At 46.1% G+C, this 19,907-nt stretch overlaps 1 protein-coding gene across 2 annotated transcripts in view; it reads right to left on the bottom strand.

The window, feature by feature from the left end:
• Positions 1-19,907, bottom strand: part of Igf2bp2 (insulin like growth factor 2 mRNA binding protein 2) — a 110,157-nt gene that overhangs the window by 23,040 nt on the left and 67,210 nt on the right. For both annotated transcript variants that reach the window (XM_075967961.1, XM_075967965.1), the window contains exons 3-7: positions 11,829-11,877; positions 10,307-10,358; positions 6,836-6,899; positions 4,613-4,885; positions 2,807-2,941 (exon numbers count right to left, since the gene is read on the bottom strand). In XM_075967961.1, the coding sequence (XP_075824076.1) occupies positions 2,807-2,941; positions 4,613-4,885; positions 6,836-6,899; positions 10,307-10,358; positions 11,829-11,877 (573 nt within the window). The remainder of the gene's footprint in view (positions 1-2,806; positions 2,942-4,612; positions 4,886-6,835; positions 6,900-10,306; positions 10,359-11,828; positions 11,878-19,907) is intronic.

Raw genomic sequence — 19,907 nt, 5'->3', positions numbered from 1 at the left:
AGACACTCTGTCTTCTCCTGAGCCATCACCTGCACTTTTTATGAATGGAAACCAACTTCTCAAGGTTCTTTCCGAACCTCAGCTTACAAATCCCGACTTAAACGAGCCACAGGCTAACTCTACTTCCACTTTCTACTCACTAGTAGCCAGATGGCAGAGTGAGTCCAAAGGGTGGCCTGGCCAGGGGGAGCTACATTAACAAAAATAGAATCCCATAAAATCCAGCAATCCCACTTCTGGGCATATATAAAAAAAGAAATAAAAATCATGATCATTTGTGATTTGACATTCACAGCAATATCACTGAGAAGCAGCCAAGGCGCAGCAGTATAACCCAGAGGGATGGGCACTTTGTGTGCTACACCTGGAGGAACTGGGGGACTGAGCTAAACCAGCCACAGGAACACAGAGCCACATGACCCATTCATGTCAAGTTTCTAAAGCAGTGGCTCTCAGCCTTCCTAACACTGCGGCCCTTTAATACAGTTCCTCATGCTGTGGTGACCCCAACTACAAGATTAGTTCTGTTGCTACCTCATAACTAATTTTCTATTGCTATAAATATCTGATATGCAGGATACCTGGCACATGACTCCTCTGAAAGGGTTGCTCGACCCCCAAGAGGTCACGACCCACAGGTTGAGAAGCACTGGTCTAAAGTAACCCAATTGGTAAGAACAGTAGGTGGACAGGGAGGCAAGAACAGGCAGCCAGGGCTGTTTCTTTTGTAAGAGTGTGAATGAATATATTGTAAGGTGTATTTTAACACAATTCTTCAAAACATTTAAAAAAGAAGTGACGGCCTTCCTCTCAAGTTTGGGATACCTTCTGTGGTGATACAAGGTCTGAGTTATTGTAAGGAAAGCAAAGCAGAAAAATGTCCCAGGGCGGAGAAGCCTGTAGCCCCTGCTGGGTCCCCAGTGCACACAGCAACGTCCAGCACATGGTACATGATACACGCTTGGCAAATGGAAAGGAAGTTTTAGGGTCTTATCATGTGTCCCCTGCCTTTTACTCACCCCCCTGGGCCCTCCTCCAGTCACCCCCTGTGTCCCTGAATGTTGGGTGAGTGCCCTCATGAGCAGTCAGCAGGCTGATTTCTCACTGCCGTGTTTACTCCTGCCCACAGCTGTAGCTTCAACACGCAGCTCAGGCGTGCATGGGACAGCTGCTCAGAAAAACTCACTTCGGACATGCGAACTCTATCTATCTGGGCTCTATAGGACATCTTAAAGCCCCCTTCACACATCCACCTTGTGGCCATCTCCTAAGCTGCACACAACTAATCAAAAGAACTGAGGAGACTGTCATTTGTAAAAGCCTCAGTAATTTAAATCAAAGAAGGGTTCCCTCAAATCGAGCCATGACATCTGGGGGACTTCCAAAAGTCCCAAGTAAAGCAAGTGCTTGATAACCGTTAGGCCAGGGGCTAAGCCCTGTCTGTGATGTGCTAACAGATTGGCGATGTTGCTCTTTTTAGAACATTCTCGTCTTAGTTTTGCACATCACACCTGCTAATGAGTTTACTACTCAGCCCACGCCCTGCTCCTCTACGCAGCTCCACCACTGCCCACAGGCAGATTTGGAAGACCAACAATCTTTTTTAAAACTATAGATAAACTTAAGGAAAACCCAAGCTGCTGGGTATACTTGTGAGGGATTTTTCTTTTTTCAAGACAGGGTTTCCCTGTGTAGTACTGGCTGTCCTGGAACTCTGTAGACCAGGCTGGCCTCAGACTCAGAGATCTGCCTGCCTCTGCCTCCTAATCATTGAGATCAAAGGTGTGTATCACCACCACCCAGCTATTTTTCTTAATTATACGAAGTGGGAAGATCCACCTTTAATTGGGGCCACAACTTCTGCTGGCTGCCTATATAAAGGACTTGGAAGAAGGAAGCCTCTGCTTTTTGCCTGCATGTCCATGCTCTCACTGGCAAGTCCATTCCTTCACTGGCATTAGGGTGTACTTCTCTGGGAGTCCATATACTGAAGACCATCTGAGTCATGCAGCCTCATGGACTCAACTGCTGGACTCTTGGATTTCTTACTGGTAGACAGACATTGTTGGACTAGCTAGACCACACAGACCACAGCCTGTAAGCCACTCTAGTAAATTCCTTCCCTCCCTCCCCCTTCCCTCCCTCGCTCTTTATATATAATATACACACATACACATATGTGAATCTATACATATATACAGAATATATTCATATACAAATATATATTTCACACACATTGTATATGTAATATACAGCATATACTGGCATGTCACATACTTACATGTCTACAGTATATTCATGAATATGAATATATATGCATATGTATAAATTTATTCTATCAATTCTGTTTCTCTAGAGAACCCTGAGTAATAAAAACATGATCCCTCCACCTTTATTAACACACTTAGAGCTTTTTAACATATTTCTTTCTTTTTTAAAAAATTCTTCTTTCATATATTACATCCTGATCCTCCACCTCCCCTCTCCCCCAGATCCACCCTCTTTTTATCTTCCCTCAGAAAGAGCAGACCTCCCAGGAACATCAACCAAACACAGCATAATTTGCTACTACAAGACCAGGCACACACTGTCACATCAGGGACCATCCCGGCCGGCTCTCACTGTTACAAAGAACACCAAGCTGCTCAGCTATAATGTATGTGCAGAGGACCTAGGTCAGACCCCACAGGCTCCCTAATTTCTGCGAGCCACCATGAGTCCTGGACAATTGACTCTGTGTGCTGTGTTCTCATGGAGCTTTCTTCATCTTACAGCACTGAGTGGTCTGGGCATTGTACAAACTTACAGTTTGGTCTCGTCAGCCTCTTTCTGCATAATTTCAAGGATCATGCGGCATGCTTCAGATGTCCCTTCTGGGGTGGCATGGATGGTGACAGGCTTCTCTGCGGCTCCAGAGTTCTCCTTTCTGTGGATGTCTACCCTATAGGAAAAGAATTAGGAGCCATAGCACAGATCCGATAGGGCCTCAGACACAACAAACACAGCCCAGCCAATATAGCGAGGACAGAGGAAATGCCGTCAGCACACTTGCAACGGAAGCTGCGATCCAAGCAGGTCAGTGTGCAAAGGGGCTCGTGCCAGACGTAAATTCTTTGCCGCTCTGGTCAGAAGTGGGCCATTCTGACAGGAGTGCTGAGGATCAAGGCACCCAGCCAACTTGTTAATAAAGTCAGCTTGGTTAGTGAAGTATTTTGTGTGGCCTTTCAAATGTCCGTGGAAGTGAAGGGTAAGGTGAGAAGGAGTAGCACACTGGACCAGTTCTGACCTCTGCACTGAGCACAGCTTTTAAAAGCCTTATGTGAATCCAAATTCCAGCACCAAATTCAATCAAACTTTATGTGTCTGAGCATCCACAGAAGGACAGAGGGGCAGAGGCGTGCCTCTCTGCCTTCCTGAGGTTTTGGTTCCCTTTCTACTAGCAGTCTGCCTTCCTTCCAGACTCCTAAAACTATTGGTCTAACAGTCTGTCAGGCTCCTTTGGGGCCTTTTGGCTTCATTCACTTTAAGAAATCACACAACTGATCGCAGCCCCTTTCCCTCGGCTGTTAGAAAGGGCCCAGTCATCAGTCTCCTTCTCCAACTGGGCACAAACTTTAAAAACTAATTTCACTTCCCTGAAACTTAAGCCACCTTGTGCAGTTTTTGGAAGCAGAACAGAGATAACTAAGAATTACTTGGGAAAGGAAAGGCCGGGTTTTTTTAGGAACCACAGCCAACAACTTCCAGTCTGATCTCAGCATTCCCCTTGCCCATCAGCGTCTACAGCTGGGGCTTCCTCAGACACTGGAGCGACTTCCCTTTCAGCTTACAGGGCGCTCACTGACTGGAGTAAGACACACCAGCTCAGGGATGAGTACTTGCTGGCAATTCGGGGCTCTGCAAATGCAAGTTCATTTGCTCTGCCCGAGTGTTTGCATCCTCACAGCGATCCTGGTAAAACACCGTGGCTTCCTTTTTCACAGAAGCAACCGAAACTCAAGGAGGTGAGACGTTTTATCAAAACTTGAACACAAGTCACTGTTTTCAAGTCTTGTATCTTCATGACAGTGTGCTGTGGTCTTACGGACACATAAAAATCAACAATTGTACAAATGACTTTGCCCGCTGACTGCCACCTCCAGTCCAGTCTCTTCAAACAGAAAATCAGACAAAGCCCCATACTTTCTTGTTTGGTACAGCAGTGACCCGCAGCTTCTATAGGCGACAACCTAGACAGTCTAAAGCACGGCTACTCCACTGCAAGGCTGACCCAGCAGAGGGTGAGAGCCCGGACCAGAGCATCCTATAACCAGAGCCCCTCTCGGCTGCTGTGGAACGAGGCATGCTCATGGAACACTAGCACAAGGGATCATCCTTCCTGGAGGTCCGTTAAGTGTTCTCTTCATGGACTTAGCCTTTCAGAGAATGACGTACATCTTAGCATGAACACTCAGACAGCCCCCATGAGGTGAGTCTAGTCACAGCCTAGGGAAAGAAGCACTGGTCCCTACGACACAGCCTCCAGCTACAGCACCAAGTGACCTGAGGATGGGGGAGTCGGGATGCAGGCGACCCCTCAGAAGGAAGCGGAGGGAGCACTGGAGGCACGTACCGGGACTGGGTCTGTTTGGTGATGTTCTTTATGGTCAAGCCCTCCTTTCCGATGATGGCACCAACGAACTGGGTGGGGACCAGGATCCGCAGCGGGAAATCAATCTGTCTGGCCTGAGAAGAGTTCCTGGGGCTGTGGCCTTGCTCCCGGGAAGAGTGGTCCCCATGCTGGACTCGCTGAGGGGGTGAGGAGGAGTTCACCTCTTCATCGGGGATGTAGGAAATCTTGAAGGAGTAGTTCTCAAACTGATGCCCACTTAGCTTCTCAATTGCTCTGCAACACAGCAGAACACAGCAAGCTTATCCGAGAGTGTGGCAAAACTCTAGAAGGCGGGAGGGTGCACTGACTCACCTTGCTCACTAGCCATTTATGGGGCACCTGTGCCAAGCACCAAGGATACAGGGGTGAGCAAGACATAGCCATCTTGGGCCTGGAGTCTCAACAATTAAATAAGTTCTCTCTCAGAATCTAGATCTAGGTGGCTAAGACACAATTCTGCTGTTTGCGTTCCTCCCATCCCTCCGCAGACTAAACCCTCTTTACCAACAACTGTAGGTGTGGCTCCAAAACTATTACTTCCTTTTTAACCACAAGACATCTTCATGATTATTTTAATCGTATCACAAATTTGAGAAATTCAAAAATACATAAGCACAAATTAGGAAAACAATAGTTTCCTTGTCTTTATTAAATACTATTTATTAAAATGTACCAAAATAAATATATTATTTCTAATCCTTAAAAATCAGTTAACACTCTAAATATTTTCCACTATCAAATATTTTCTATAACTCATTGCCCACTCCACTTGACACAACTGTAAACTGAGGTCAGCCCTTCTCCGGAATCACTGTAACTTTTGCTAGGGCCAGCCTTCCATTTAAGTTTGTGAACTATGCCCAGTCTCTTGAAGACCACATGTTGTCATGGGCACCTCTGAAGGTATAGCTTCTTCTCTAGGGCAACTCCTAGAGATTAGATAGCCCAGGGTCTGTCTGGTAACGTTTCAGTATCTACTATTCTACAGCAGTTAGGGTGTATTTATGCCCCCAATCCTCAAGGCTACAGATTATCTAAAAATAACTATTATGAACAACAAAACTTACTTCTGTATTTTAAAAATTTTACATGAAACAGAACAATGCCCTTACATGTTTCTGCAGCAATCCTACTCGAGTAACACTGAGGGTTTGTGAATTCATTACAAAACAGAAAACTTAATTCAATGAAGGCAAGCGAATAACGTGCAGATCCTACCCAAGTGGAACTGGGCTATGGCTGTGATGGCCAGCGGTGACATAGCCTGAGCCTGCTGGTATGAAAACGGGTTCACTACATCTTCACGTGTGCTGAAAACTGTACCAGCACCGAGGTTATTCCCTCCCTTGGGAATGGACATACACAGCCACCAAGTATGCCCGCCTGTTACACTTCTAAGTTACTCTGGCCTAGGAGCCACTTAAGGGCCTCCTGCAAAAGAAACGTCTTAGCTAGGCACGGTGGTACAAGGCTATTAATTCCCCACCTCAAAACAGCCCAAAAAATTAAAAAGAAACTTTTTTTTTTTTGCTATTCTTAAAAAACGTAATCCCATGTCTGTTAAAAATAAACTCTAATCATTACTGAAGTAACAGAGTAATGAACGGAGGAAGAGTAGGTGTCCAAGCCAGGGTGGAATATTCCCAGGTAACCAAGCCTGCTGCTGCCAAGGAGGTGAATTCTTCTGAAAATATTATACACAGGAAAAAAATAAAACACTATTGTTTTAGTCTGCATTCAGTGAGTGTGGCTAGCGGGCTGTGCACATTCCTTGTGGAGAACGGAGTACGCTCCAGGTAAAAGAGGCCCCCTGAAGCTTGTCAAAGTGAGCCCATGGGTGCAGCATCATAGAGCTGGTGTCCTCTTCCTCATGCGGTTCCTGTCTTTCTGCTGGTGTCAAGTTCAACACTGTTCAAGAAAGAGATGCTGTACAATCACACAACAGCCCGACACAAACTCCCGGTGTTGCATGAACATGCCAAAAGGAGCAAGAATACCTTGGAGTTGTACAGGCATGTCCAAGAGGACACAGACACCCTGGAGTTGTCCTGGCATGTACAAAGAGGATGTGATCTGGCTGGTTGGTACCTGCCTTCTCAGGAAAGGTTTCCAGAAGCAGGACTCAAAGAAAACCAAAGACAAACCCAAATAAACCTGCAAAGAAATGAACCCCAACCCACTTACATCTTTGCTTCTTCTCTTGTTGTATAGGTGACGTTGACAACAGCAGTTTCCGTATCTGTATTGACTAGGGAAGAAGTGAAAACTACAATCACCATTTAAAAATAGCTCTCACCCCTGTGCCCATGGAAAGCTAACTTCAAAGGAAAATGCACAGAACACCGCATCTTAACTGTGCCCATGTGTGTTTATTATCATTATAGCGTTTGTAAGTCAGACATATGCAACCCTCTGTAATTAGGTGTTCATGTAACACGCTGCCCTGCACTGCACTTATAAGTATTCTAAGGAAGTAAATTATCTCTGCACATTCATGTATTTTCACACAGTTGTGGAGAGCAAAGAGGCCATGAACAGCCTCATCTTTAATCATTTGGGAATGTGCTGCCCCCAGTACTGTCAACCTAAAGCGCTGCTAAGTCACCTCCATGGCAAGGCCATTTGACTTTGTATTCTGAAATACTTCTTTAGGCTAAAATCACAGAGGGAAAATGGGTGAAAGAACATGACATAAAGAAAATAAAGAAAAAAAAACCCACCATGGTTCTCTGTGCTTCATTACTTTCAAACTTCTAAACCTATTTATTATTCATTTTAATTGTTAATTTAAAACTCACAGAATGTTAAAGAGAAGGCTGTGGACTGTGACTCCCAAAAATAGCTGGGCTTGAGCCTTCTAGTTAAGATATCCTCCATATATAGACACCATAATAAGAAAAGTCAACCATATATATCTGTGGCATGCAATGTGTGTGTGTGTGTGGTGTCCGTCCGTCCGTCCGTCCGTCCATCCATCGTAAAAATGGGAGACTGAGGCAGGATAGTAAGCCTGAGTTACACAGCAAAGCCCTATGTCTAAACAGACACAGACATGCAGACAGACACACAGAGACACAGACAGACACACATACACGCGCGCACACACACACACACACACACACACATCATTCAAAAGGCTTGATTGATAAAGCTTGCTTATGTTTTCCCAAAAACCAAGAATGACTAATCAGACCCTCTCTTCAAAACACATCGTTGGGGAATTTAAAGTTAACAGCATTAAGAATAATTCCAGAAAGTCACAATAAAGCTCCCTTCAAAGTAGCAATACTCATTCTTAAACCTTAGGAGTTCTGGGCTGGAGAGATGGCTCAGACTTTAAGAGCACTGGCTGCTCTTCCAGAGGTTCTGCGTTCAATTCCCAGCAACCACATGGTGGCTCACAACCATCTGCAATGAGATTTGGTGCCCTCCTCTGGCATGTGGGCATACACGGAGGCAGAATGTTGTATACATAATAAATAAATAAATCTTAAAAAAAAAAACCCTTAGGAGTTCTAGGACCATCCCACTTGCGACATCTTAAACTGTAAAGAAATGTGACTCTGAGATTCTCAAAGGAATCTGGTGTCCCCAAACATTAAAGACTCTAGGATAAAAACATCAAAGCAGCTTCAGACTTGGTGGGGGGTGTTGGGGACAGGTAGGAGGTGTACAGTAACTATCAGCTCAATGAGCTACACACCATCAACACGGATCCCAGCCCTGGCTCTGTTCTGGCTCACTGGGGCTGCGCCTAACGGTCTTACTCACAGATGCCCTCGCAGTGCTCAACGCAGCAGTGTGGCAGTACAGTGTCAGAGGTTTCCGATCTGCAGCCTTCTAGACTGACGGAGAAGGCTGCTAAACTCAGACTCCCAGAGAAGTCATCTAGGAATCCTGGCTCCTTAGATTTACTCTCACTTTCACTAAGTCTCTGGTCTTCAAAGATGTTTGCCTGCTGAAAGTCACGTGGTCCTTGATTCTAGAGTAAGCTGAGCTCCATTTAAATAACTTATTTCGTTGTTCATTAAAGTCATTGTTCATTAAAGTTTCTAAGACTCTACTGACAGGCTGTGCCGGATTGAAATCACCCACGAAACAGGACAAAAGACGAGCTCAATAGCTTGCTCTATGCCTTGAGGGGCTGGAGCTGAGCAGTCTCCAGTGCACAGGGGCTGGAGGGCTGTGTGTTGCCCCGGTGCCCCTGAACCCCTCCTTCTCAGGTAGCACCATTCTGAATCGATTTCACAGTTTTAGCTGTGTTTGTCTCCATCTCTCCAAAACTGGGATTTCAGGCATGTGTCACCACACCCAGACCAGCAGTCTGTTTTAAAATTTTTTTCAAGTTGATACCTGGGAAAGCTATCTTGCCACTAGAATGTCTTCCTTCCAATGACAAGGAAGTGAAAACAGAATTCATAGAAAGCATGTTCTCTCCGAGTGCTTTCAGCTCTGAGCACGGGCAAGCGGCCCTAAGAAACAGGGTAACTTCTTCACCATCGTGGAGGGGAACACACCTAATAACTGCAGCTTCAAGACAATTATGCTAATCACTGACAGGCTGGACCGTCTGTGAGAAATAGGATGCTCTACGATCTTTTCATGAGGACCCTTACAACTGTCTATGAAATACATCAACAGGTTTCCACTGAGTGACGTGACCATCCGATGCTACAGGAAGGGTAGAAATTACGCTTGTTTTATACAAGTGGACACAGAATCAGTGCGGTTCAGTTGGTGAGGCTGAGCGACTGTTCCAAGGGTTCACAGGTAAGGAGCAGTCAGGGCCAATGTAAAAATCATTTTTACCAGACTTTGGTGTCATCGTTGTCAGGGTCTTAGGATCCACCTTTCTGGGACTCGTAAGGAGCTATGCAGGACATCATCTTCAGGTGCCTTTTTGGTTCCTCTTAAAAAACCAGCACCTCAGGAATTAGCCATAAGCAATGGGGAGCAGAAGAGAAGAAGTATTTCCTGAGGCATTGTAGTGCTGTTCCTATGATGGCTGGCCTCAGTTCTGAGTGCGCACAAAACCACTCCAAGATTCTCGATTCAACCACGAGCCACTCCCTCTACCTCGAATCTCTGCAGATTTGTGCTGAACCCAAGGAACTGACATTTTCATAAGAATCTTGGTGGGGAAATCCTACCTCACAGTAAACAGACACTAGGTGTGTCCTCCCTTCTAGTGAGGCCGAGTCAGCTAAGTCACAGTAGTGACTCAACTATTCTCAGACGAGTTAAGTGTGCTCCACCCCAACTGTGTCTGTCCAGTGCTTACGCTCACTGCAGGTGTCAAGACGCCCAAGTGTAAGGCGAGGTAGCCACGCCTCTAATCCCAGCACCCAAGGCAGAGGCAGGCGGGTCTCTGTGATTTCGAGGTCAGTCTGGTCTATAAAGTGACTTACAGGTCAACCAGGGCTATATAGAGAAACTCTTAAAGAATATATTCCCTGAATGACTGGATTATACAGATATATAAAGATGACAGTCACAGATTCCTCTGACAGGGAGGTGTACAGACACCAGAGGAAGCACACGTCAAAGGCATTGGGACTTACTACTTCTCCCTGATGACCCCAACCTAAGAGATAACAAAGTCCTCTCCAGTGGGCTAACTTCCTGACTCTCGTGTTCAACTTTCCCACTGATTACCTTGTTCCACATTCTCCACTGTCCCACACTCAGCCAACAGTCCATCCAGCACCTGTGAAGAAACAGAAGATCCTGCCGTGAAACACGCAGAGAAACAAGGACAGCAGAACTGGACCGTAAGATGGCCCCACACAACTGCGCGGTCTCGGTAACTGGACAGCCACACCCGCGGGATGACCCGAACTGCGCTGCTGAAATGAAAAGCAGAGCAAAGGACACAGCGCACTTTTCGTCAGGAGATTTAACAATTCTTCCTTCAGCTCTCCCCTAGGGATCCCCTTATTTATTCATGTAATAGATTGTGTATACTTCAAATTTTCCACAGTAAAAGAGTTGTTCTTGAGGAGGGACAGATGACAGTAAAGAGTATGCACTGCTCTCGCAGAGGATCCGAGCATTCCCGGCACCCACATGGCAGCTCACAAACACCTGGAACTCCAGTTCCAGGGGATCAAACGACCTCTCCTGATCTCATGTGCTCTGAACACATGTGGTGCACACAGAGACACATACATACACATTAAAAAATAAATCTTTTGACAACGTTTGTTCTTTTTAAAGACTTATTTTTGAGACAGGACTTGGTTGTTCTGGAAATCCTTATGTAGACCAGGCTGGCCTCAAACTCAAGAGATCTGCCTGCCTCCGCCTCCTACGCATGGGAATTAAAGTCACACACACACCACTATGCCTGGCTCTGTGTGTGTGTGTGTGTGTGTGTGTGTGTGTGTGTGTGTGAGAGAGAGAGAGAGAGAGAGAGAGAGCGCCGTGTGTATGGGTGACAGGTGTGTGTGTATACATGAGTGTGACAGGTGTCTGCAGAGGCCAGAAGTATTGGATCTGGGGTTATAAATAAGCCACCCAATATGACTACTGGAAATTGAACTTGGGTCCCTGGCAAAGGCAGTGCATGCTTAAGCACTGAGTCAGTTCTCCAACCTCACCCTTTCTCTTCTTTCCTTTTCTAAAGACAAGATAAAGCACAGCTTCATTTAAGGCTGGTCTGGTTTACTGTGGGTTAGGGCAGTTTGTTCTTAACAGTGGGGCCACTCCTGGCATCCTACTGCATTTTATATAAAGACAGCAATCTTAGACCATTTAGTGCTCTGAAGATGTATCTGTAATGGTTACTCATAGCAGCTAACTCAAAACAAAAGACAAACAAACAAAATCTACTCTAACAAAGAAATGTCTGTTTCTATAGGTTTCCCAGTGCCTCAGCCAATCAGAATGTGAGACAACAAAAATCTTCCATCAGATCATGTGATAAGCATCACAAGAAGCTGCACACTGTCTCCTGGCTGTTGGGCTGGTGCTTGGGGCCCGGTACTGAGGGAGAAGACTGTGAACGGCCAGAGTGCCATCATCAGAGAGGGACAAACACAACCCCTAACTGACGTCGTGAGCCCCAGCACTGGAAAGGAAGGACAGGATCCAGAGGCTCTGGGGACCAGTCTCATGGCCTCTAATTCCTAAAGTAAAGGAAGCAAAACTAAGGAGGTGTCTGGGTGCCCCGGCTTACCTCCCACTGCAGGTGAGGCGGGATGTTTCGAATTTGGATTTTTCTGCTCCTGTAAAGACAAGAGCAGTCCAGAACATTTTCTCCGTACACTCCAACTCCAGCAAATAACAAAGCCACACATAAGATCATAAATCAAGTTCACTGTGCAACTGCATTTACTAAACCATCCCACAGAACATTCCTACAGTAGGCTCCGTGTTTTAAGGTTTCCAATTATCTCGGGAGGGAAAAAAGAATCCAGAAACTGTAACAAGTTAAATAAATTACAATTTAAGTACAGACTTATGTTTCCTACTAAAGTAGTCAGAAGATAAACTACTATATATTGTTTCTACAGTCATTCTATCAAAATACACATGCTTGCAACTGATCCTATTCCAAGACTCAAACACAAAGGGTAAGGTCACAAATACTCCGGGCCTAAAGAAAATCGGATCTTGTTCCATGTCAAATTTCATTTAAAAATTTATTTCCAGAAGGTAATTGATTTGTAACTCAAAATAACATAAAAACCTTCCACCTCCTGACCCTCACACGCTTGTCTGTGTATCCTTGATTTCATGCAAATACAGACTTACATCTCTTACAGAGGCACTGCACTCTCTCAGCACCTTGCTCCCCAGCCCCAGTAACACACTGACCATCTTCCTAGCTTAGAAAGCTTCCGCTTCCTACCCCACGATTGTCCCGGCATTCATTTTACCCAGCCACTTTCCTTATTATGAGTATTTAAACATCTCACTTTTTTTTTTTAATTTAGAGGCCTTTCTTAAGACACCCTGATAGTTTGATGGCTCTAAATGATTTAGGTATTATCTTCTTCTGTTTTGTTTTTTTGAGAGGGGGGTCTCTCTGTGTAACCCTGGCTGTCCTGGAATTCACTCTGTAGGCCAGGTTTGCTTTGAACTCACAGAGATCCACCTACCTTCTTCTCCACCAGTCCTACACTCTACACCTAACCTCTGTGGTTATGTGGATTGGTGGGGATGTAAACTTGTACACCCACTATGGAAATCAGTGTGGCAATTCTTTAGGGAGTTGGGAATAGATCTACCTCAAGGTCTAGCTTTACCACTCTTGGGCACACACCCAAAGGAGTCTACATCCTACTACTGACACGTTCTCAGCCATATTCACTGCTGCTCTGTTCATACCAGCCAGAAGCTGGAATCAGCCTAGATGTCCATCAACAAACAGATGGCTGGGTAAAGAAAATGTGGTCCATACACACAACGGAATACCACTCAGCTGTTAAACCAAAATCATGACAGTTACAGGTAAAATCATATTGAAAGAACCCAGATCCTAAAGACAAATATGATTATGCATTTGCTTACATATGGTTGTTAACTGCTAAGTCTTTGATAAGCAGGGTACAATCCATATAACCCTTACTGTTATTTTAATTAATATGCAAGATTTATTCTTTAAACTACACTGGAACTTGCTAGGAGAAGAGGGGACTCAGCAAACACTCCTAGCTCTTGTTCCATTACTGCAGAGCATCAGCTGATCGGGCAAATCGTCTGTTCAAGCGCAACAGTCGAGAAACGAAGGGCAGCTCGTCCCGAATCCTAACCGAACAGATCTAAAATAACAGCACTTCTTGTAACAGATACTTCTGTGTGAAGGCTGCATGACAGGCAAGCAGAAACCAGACCTGGTAAATCCCAGTGTTAGGATGCCTGGAAACATAATCTCTAAAATGCTTGTCCACAACCCCTCTAGTCATAGATCTGGACATCAAGGAATGAAAGGAACTGAGAACTGGGAAAGGAGATCACCCTAGGAAGACCCACAGCCTGGGGCTTTGTCAGCCGCAGCTGTCTGGAGACTCTCCATGCGGGAAAGGTCCATGTGGGTCTGAGGGAGGTCTCTGAAGTTGCCAGCCCCCACAGCATCACCAGGCTACCATGCCTGTGGTCAGGTCATCAGAATGCTTTGCTGGGAGGAGGGGCTTCTGAGGGTCCTTCCAGTCCAGCTTCTCCCTGAATTTGAGCTTTCTAGGCAGACATTCTGCAGGCATCCTCTGGCCTCTCTAGCAACTCACTGTTCATTCAGCCTTTTCACTATGGTTGTCTCTCTGTGAGCGCTGAACCCCATCATGGTGATTCCCTTTAGGACAGGCTCTTTGTGGACTTCTAACATGAGTCAAGCACTTGGAAGCCTAGGACTCCAAGAGTCCCCCGTGACCGGCTGCTCAGCACAGGGCCCTCCCGACCTACAGGAAAGCTGTGTTCTCTACTTCTCCAGTGAGGAGGCCAGGTCAGAGTTTTGGATGAGTGACCCCGTGTTCGGCTCAAACACTGGGGACATACGCATTTTTCTTCCTTTAAGTCCACTGTCTTAGTTAGGGTTTCTATTGCTGTGAGGAGACACCATGACCACAGAAACTCTTATAAAGGAAAACATTTCACTGAGGTGGAGGCTTACAGTTTCAGAGACTTAGTCCATTATCATCATGACAGGACACGCAGGCAGACATGGTGCTGGAGGAGCTGTTACCTGTTGATGTGCAGGAAACAGGAAGTAGACTGCCTCAGTAGGCGTGGCTTGAGCACACGTGAGACCTCAAAACCAGCCTCCACAGTGACACACTTCCCCAACAAGGCCACACTCCTAATAGTGCCACTCCCTTTGGGGGGCATTTTTCTCAAACCACCACCATTCATGCAAGTGGGCCTTATTTTGAAAGCTAAACTTACAATTTAGCATGGTGACTGGTTATAAGGAAACCCACTCCCTTCTTGGTTTGCTATTTTTGAGACAGGGTTTCACTACATGGCCCTGAACTTATGACTCTCTGTCTCAGCCTCTAGAGGGCTAGGATTATATGTGTGTGTCTCCACGCTACTAAGGAAATAAATCTTTGTCCCTTAAAAAATACAAGAGACTAACCCTGGATTGTCTGGGTTGCTGCTTGTTTTTAAAGCAAGCGCGGCAGCCACTCTCACCTCCATTGCCACGTGGCTGCTACAGAGCTCTCCTGGCCATCTCTGCCCTGGCCTCCCTTCCCCAGGTGCATTTCACTGGGCTCCAGGTGCCTTCTAACTAAAGCCCAGACACATACTGAGTACCCCTGCTTCCTTTGAACGGGCTCCCTCTATTTGTACTATTGCCATGGCCATTCTGCAGCCCTTCTCTGCCTTCCGGCTCTTACAACCTTCCCACCTTCTTCTCGGCAGCATTCCCCAAGTCTTAAATGGGCTGTATCTGGGCTGAGCCCTCCACTGGCCTCAGCATGTTGTAGTCTCAGGTCTTTGCACAGATCTCCATTTGCTGAGGAGCTTTCTCTCATTAAGGTCAAGAGTCTTTGAGGTAGTTTGAATGAATATGGTCCTCATAGGCCCATAAGGAGTGGCACCTAATATTAGGAGGTGTGGCCTTGTTGGAGGAAGTGTGTCACTGGGGGTGGGCTCTGAGGTTTCAGATGCTCAGATCAAGGCCCACTCTTTCTTCCTGCTGCCTGCCAATCCAGATGGAGAACACACTAGCTATAGAATGAGACCTTGGCTCAAAAAAACAAAGGAAGATTATCTTAGAATTTCTATTGCTATAAGAGACACCATGATCACGGCAACTCTTACTTTTTAAAATTTTATTTTATGTGCACTGGTGTTTTGTCTTCATGCATGTCTATGTGAGGGTCTCAGGTCCCATAGACCCGGAGTTACAGACAGCTGTGAGCCACCATGTAGGTGCTTGGAATTAAATCCGGGTCCTTTGGAAGAGCAGTCAGTGCTCTTAATCCCTGAGCCATCTCTCCAGCCCACAACCATGGCAACTCTTATAAAGGAAAGCATTTAATTGGGGCTGGCTTATAGTTTCAGAGGTTTAGTCCTTTATCATCATGGCTGGAAGCAAGCAGTCTGCAGGCAGACATGGTGCTGAGGAGGAGCCCAGAGTTCGACATCTTAACCCACAGGCAGCAGGGTGAGATAAACTGGGCCCGGCGTGGGCTTTTGAAACCTCAAAACCCTCTTCCAGTGAAACACTTCCTCCAACAAGGCCACACCTCCTAATTCTTATAATCCTTCCAAATACTGCCACTCCATGGTGACTAAGCATTTAAATATATGAGTCTGGGGGCCATTCTTATCAAACCACTACTACACACCTACAGTTTACTATTGTTGGCATGTGTCTATGTCTACAGATGTATATGGATACTCGTGCATGTACATGTGTGTACATGAAGGCCAGAGGACAACCTTGGTGCTCTTCAGGAATGCTATCCATCTTGGTTTTGAGACAGGGTCTCTCTGGTCAAGAGCTCACCAAGCAGGCTGGGCTAGCTGGGCTAGCTGGCCAGCAAGCCGCGGGGATCCAGCCACTACTCTTTCTCTCCCCAGAGTGAGGGATGCGCACAAGGCCATACCCGGCCGTTTCATGCAGGCTCAAACTCAGGTCTTATGGCTCCGAAAGCAATCGCGTCACTGACTAGGCCTTCCCCTCGCAGCTCTACACCTGTAGCTTAGGTCGCACAGCTGATCATCTCACCTGCATCTTCACTCTGAGCGCAAGAATGAAGCCAGCAGCAGGACCTGTGGGGTTTCCCCCTTGCATTTTAACTGACATTAGCAAAGGCACAGGTGCCCTTAATAAAAGTACACAGTCACTTTCCCTGTGGCTTTAAAATGCAGAACTTAACAACACTCAAATCAAAGGAAGTTTTCTGCAGTAGGAAAGGGTAAGAGCGCCAATTCCACACGGCCAGGACCAAGAGTGTGACCCTGGAGCCCTCCAATGGCTCAGTCTGTTTCAATTCCACAGGGCCAGGAAAGAGAGTGCGGCCCTGGAGCCCTCTGATGGCAGATGCTGCAGTCTGTTTAACTGGTCGCAGTACCTCTGTGGGTTTCCCCTTATAAACCGTTTCAAAACTAAACCGACCTGACCCTAACCTATCTTCTAACACTCGATGCCTCAGGGCATTCTCTACGAATGCCATATTTCTGTACTCTAGATCCCCAAAGCGATACAGGCTGCAACTACTGGACTTCAGATGAAATAGATATCTGTTACAAATATCAAGAACTGGCAAAATTATTTCGTCATGATAGAATTTGTTACAAGGTTTGATCATGCTGGGCTGGAGGTTTCGGTCAAGAATGAGTTAATGTGATTTGTAGGTACCCAGCTAGTTGCATCCCTGGTTCCTTTTTAAAACTAGGCTTGAGGATCCCCAGGGAAACTGCAGGCATGAGGGGAAGCAGAGGAAGCCAAGAGCATCCTGTGGGTAGAATTCAATGAGGAATTCTACCTAACTAGGTCCCCCTTGTTTCTATAGCAACGCAGCAATCCAACAGATGCCATGGGATCCTCATCTTGTGGGGGCATTAGAGCACTTTGGAAACCTACTGTCTGCATAGAAGGGCGGATGTACCGACTGACTCCAAAGGCTCAGGTGAGCTCACCTGTTCCAGTCACATAGGCAGGTTCTACACACCTTATAGACTCAGCATGTTTGATGCAGTTTTACCTGCTTCGAGCTCCTTAGTTTAGAGAAGTCTCTTTAGAATGTCTGTGATCAACTGACCTATTATGGGAGGCAGATAAATGTGTGGTGAGAGCCAAGTCCCACCCTATACCCACATCAATTGTGTTTTTCCTTCTAGCATGTATGTTCACACATGGTGAGCAGTAGCATAGTCATGGATGAATCATAAAATGATAGGTAAGTTAGGTAGATACTGCAGTGATACCCTGCAAAGCATTGTCTGGGACAACTGCAGTTATGAACGCAGTGACTCCTGGCACTCTGTAAAGGTATGTTCATAAAGTTATAAGGCTCCGGCAGGGGACAACTCGTGCCTCCTGTATACTCAGAACTCCTGAAAGCCAGATGGATCATATGGAACAAACCAGTGAGCAGAAGTGTCGCACTGTGAACTGGGAGGCTTATAAACAGCCAAGGACAGCTGCGTGTGGGGCCCGCCTTCAGCCAGGGTTCTTCCCTGGTGGTTGTGTAGCAGAGCCAAAGGGACAAGAGGGAGAGAATTGCAAGGGCTTCACCCTGAACCAGTACCTTGGGGCTGAGGATTTCAGCATATGACCTTGAGGGAGGTGGAAACAAAGCGCTACAATAGTTGGGGACTGCAAATCCTGTGACCCTTGCACCTCCCCGTTGCCTTGAAAAAAGCCTTTTCCACAGGCACAGCTATTCCCACCTGGAATCCCAGCACCCAGAAGGCTAGGGCAGGAGTGTTGCCATGGGCCACAGGTTTCACTTATTCCCTTCTTAATAAAAAACAAAGGGTCAACCAAAACTAGCTCATAACTCAAAGACCTCAACTCTTAGAGAAGAGTCATTAACTTGCTTCCGGGAAACCAGAAAACCAGAGCTAGTGGTGCATTCCTACAATCCCAGCACGAGAACTGAGAGGTAGAGGCTAGCCTGGGCTACACAGTGAGACTCTGTCTCAAAGACCAAAAGGAACAAGACGACTATGAAATAGAGGAAGTAAAGGAGGGAAGGAAGAGGACACAATTGGGATGCGGGGACGCTGGCACAGGACAATCCCACTCTTCTGAAGCTCTGACTATAATTCCCTCTGGATAACATCCCCCATCATGCTCCTCCTTAACTCATCCTTTACAGCAAAGGAAAAGCTTTAGTTTCCCCATCTTCTCTGTGGGCTCACTGATACTCTCTCGCCTACCCTCCTAGCAGTTCAATGGGATGCAGACTGACAAAATCTCAAAAGTACACCCAAAATATCCTTCACCGTTTATAACAGGAAGATCACACAAACTACGACTGTTACTTCTATCAACGGCTTCTGTGCTTCTGAGCGAAGCCTTACCACTCCTACTGAAGTGCCTATCATTGTCAAAAATTTTCAGATAAATAAACTTCATCTAAGTCTCAGGGAGTAACAGGTTTGTTGGTGGTGGTGGGATTATTTTTTTTTTGCTTTATATATTTAAATATTTGCTCTTAAAATGTCAGACTGGAATTGCCAATTCAACAACAAACGTTTATATTTCAAGGACATGTTTTATTTCAATAGACCCTGGGTAGGATGCATCCCCTTAGACAGAAGAACAGCTGGCCTTAGGAATGAAGGCGCAGGTTTTCCTTCAACACCAACCTCACTGTAGATTTTCACCAAACCCTCTCCTCCTGGAAAGGTTATTCCAGAAACTTCCCCATAGGTGGGGGAAAGTGGAAAATCACCTGCTTTAGTTTTGCCAGACTGTGTCATGTCTGATGGGGCAAGCTCAAGTTTGAGAACCTCCCCAAAATATAAGTGGGACACATTCCAGAGAGCTCCCAGAGAAGGGTAAGGGTGCATTGTCTGGAATGATTGATTTTGTAGGCTAGGATGCTCTTTAAGTTTTATCTACAAGTGTTGCCAAATCATGTAACAAACACCTGCCTATTAGAACCCAGTCCCTTAAGGCTGTCTAGCCTGTAGGCTGCATGCAGCCCAGGACAGCTGTGAATGTGGCCCGGCACACCTGCAGACGACATCATGTCACAATATCAAAAGGCTGAACCCCTGCACACTGGAGTGCCACAGCAAACACAGCCAAATTACTCTGACAGCTTCACTCTCTAGGGAGTGAAACACCAGCCTTCATTTTATAAACACTAAGACATAGCTTACAGTTGTTTGTTCAATCCAAGTCCCTATCTTTTCCTAGCTTGTTTTTAGATATCTTTTTTTCTGTTAAAAAACAAACCATCTTTAAATGCCCGGACCTGTGCACCACCCTTATGATGTAACACACTCCAGTAAAGGCCAAGAGCACCAGGGAAAGCCGGTGTTGGATGTCAGTAGGGCATCTTCACTGTGGCATGGACATGTCGAGGAAGCTCTCCTTACGCTCACACTCTGCCCCTGCATTGAGCTCTCTGCCCCTGTCATCACCACACAAGGGAGCGCTGGGGAAGACCAGAAGGAGAAAATTCTAATGGCTATTTATCACAACAAGAGGAGATCCAGAAAAGTAATTTTTCAGAAGGGAAGGAGAGGAGGGGCAAACACCTGTAAGGCCGGCTCTCTGGAACCTGAGGACAGAAAGAGCCCACGACTAAGGCTGGCCTTGGCAGCAGAGGAAATTTGAGAGCGGTCT

This window comes from Microtus pennsylvanicus, chromosome 1 (assembly GCF_037038515.1).
Source record: "Microtus pennsylvanicus isolate mMicPen1 chromosome 1, mMicPen1.hap1, whole genome shotgun sequence".
Classification (NCBI taxonomy): domain Eukaryota; kingdom Metazoa; phylum Chordata; class Mammalia; order Rodentia; family Cricetidae; genus Microtus; species Microtus pennsylvanicus.
The sequence above is the reverse complement of the archived record's forward strand: the minus strand, read 5'-3'. Positions and strand labels throughout refer to the sequence as shown.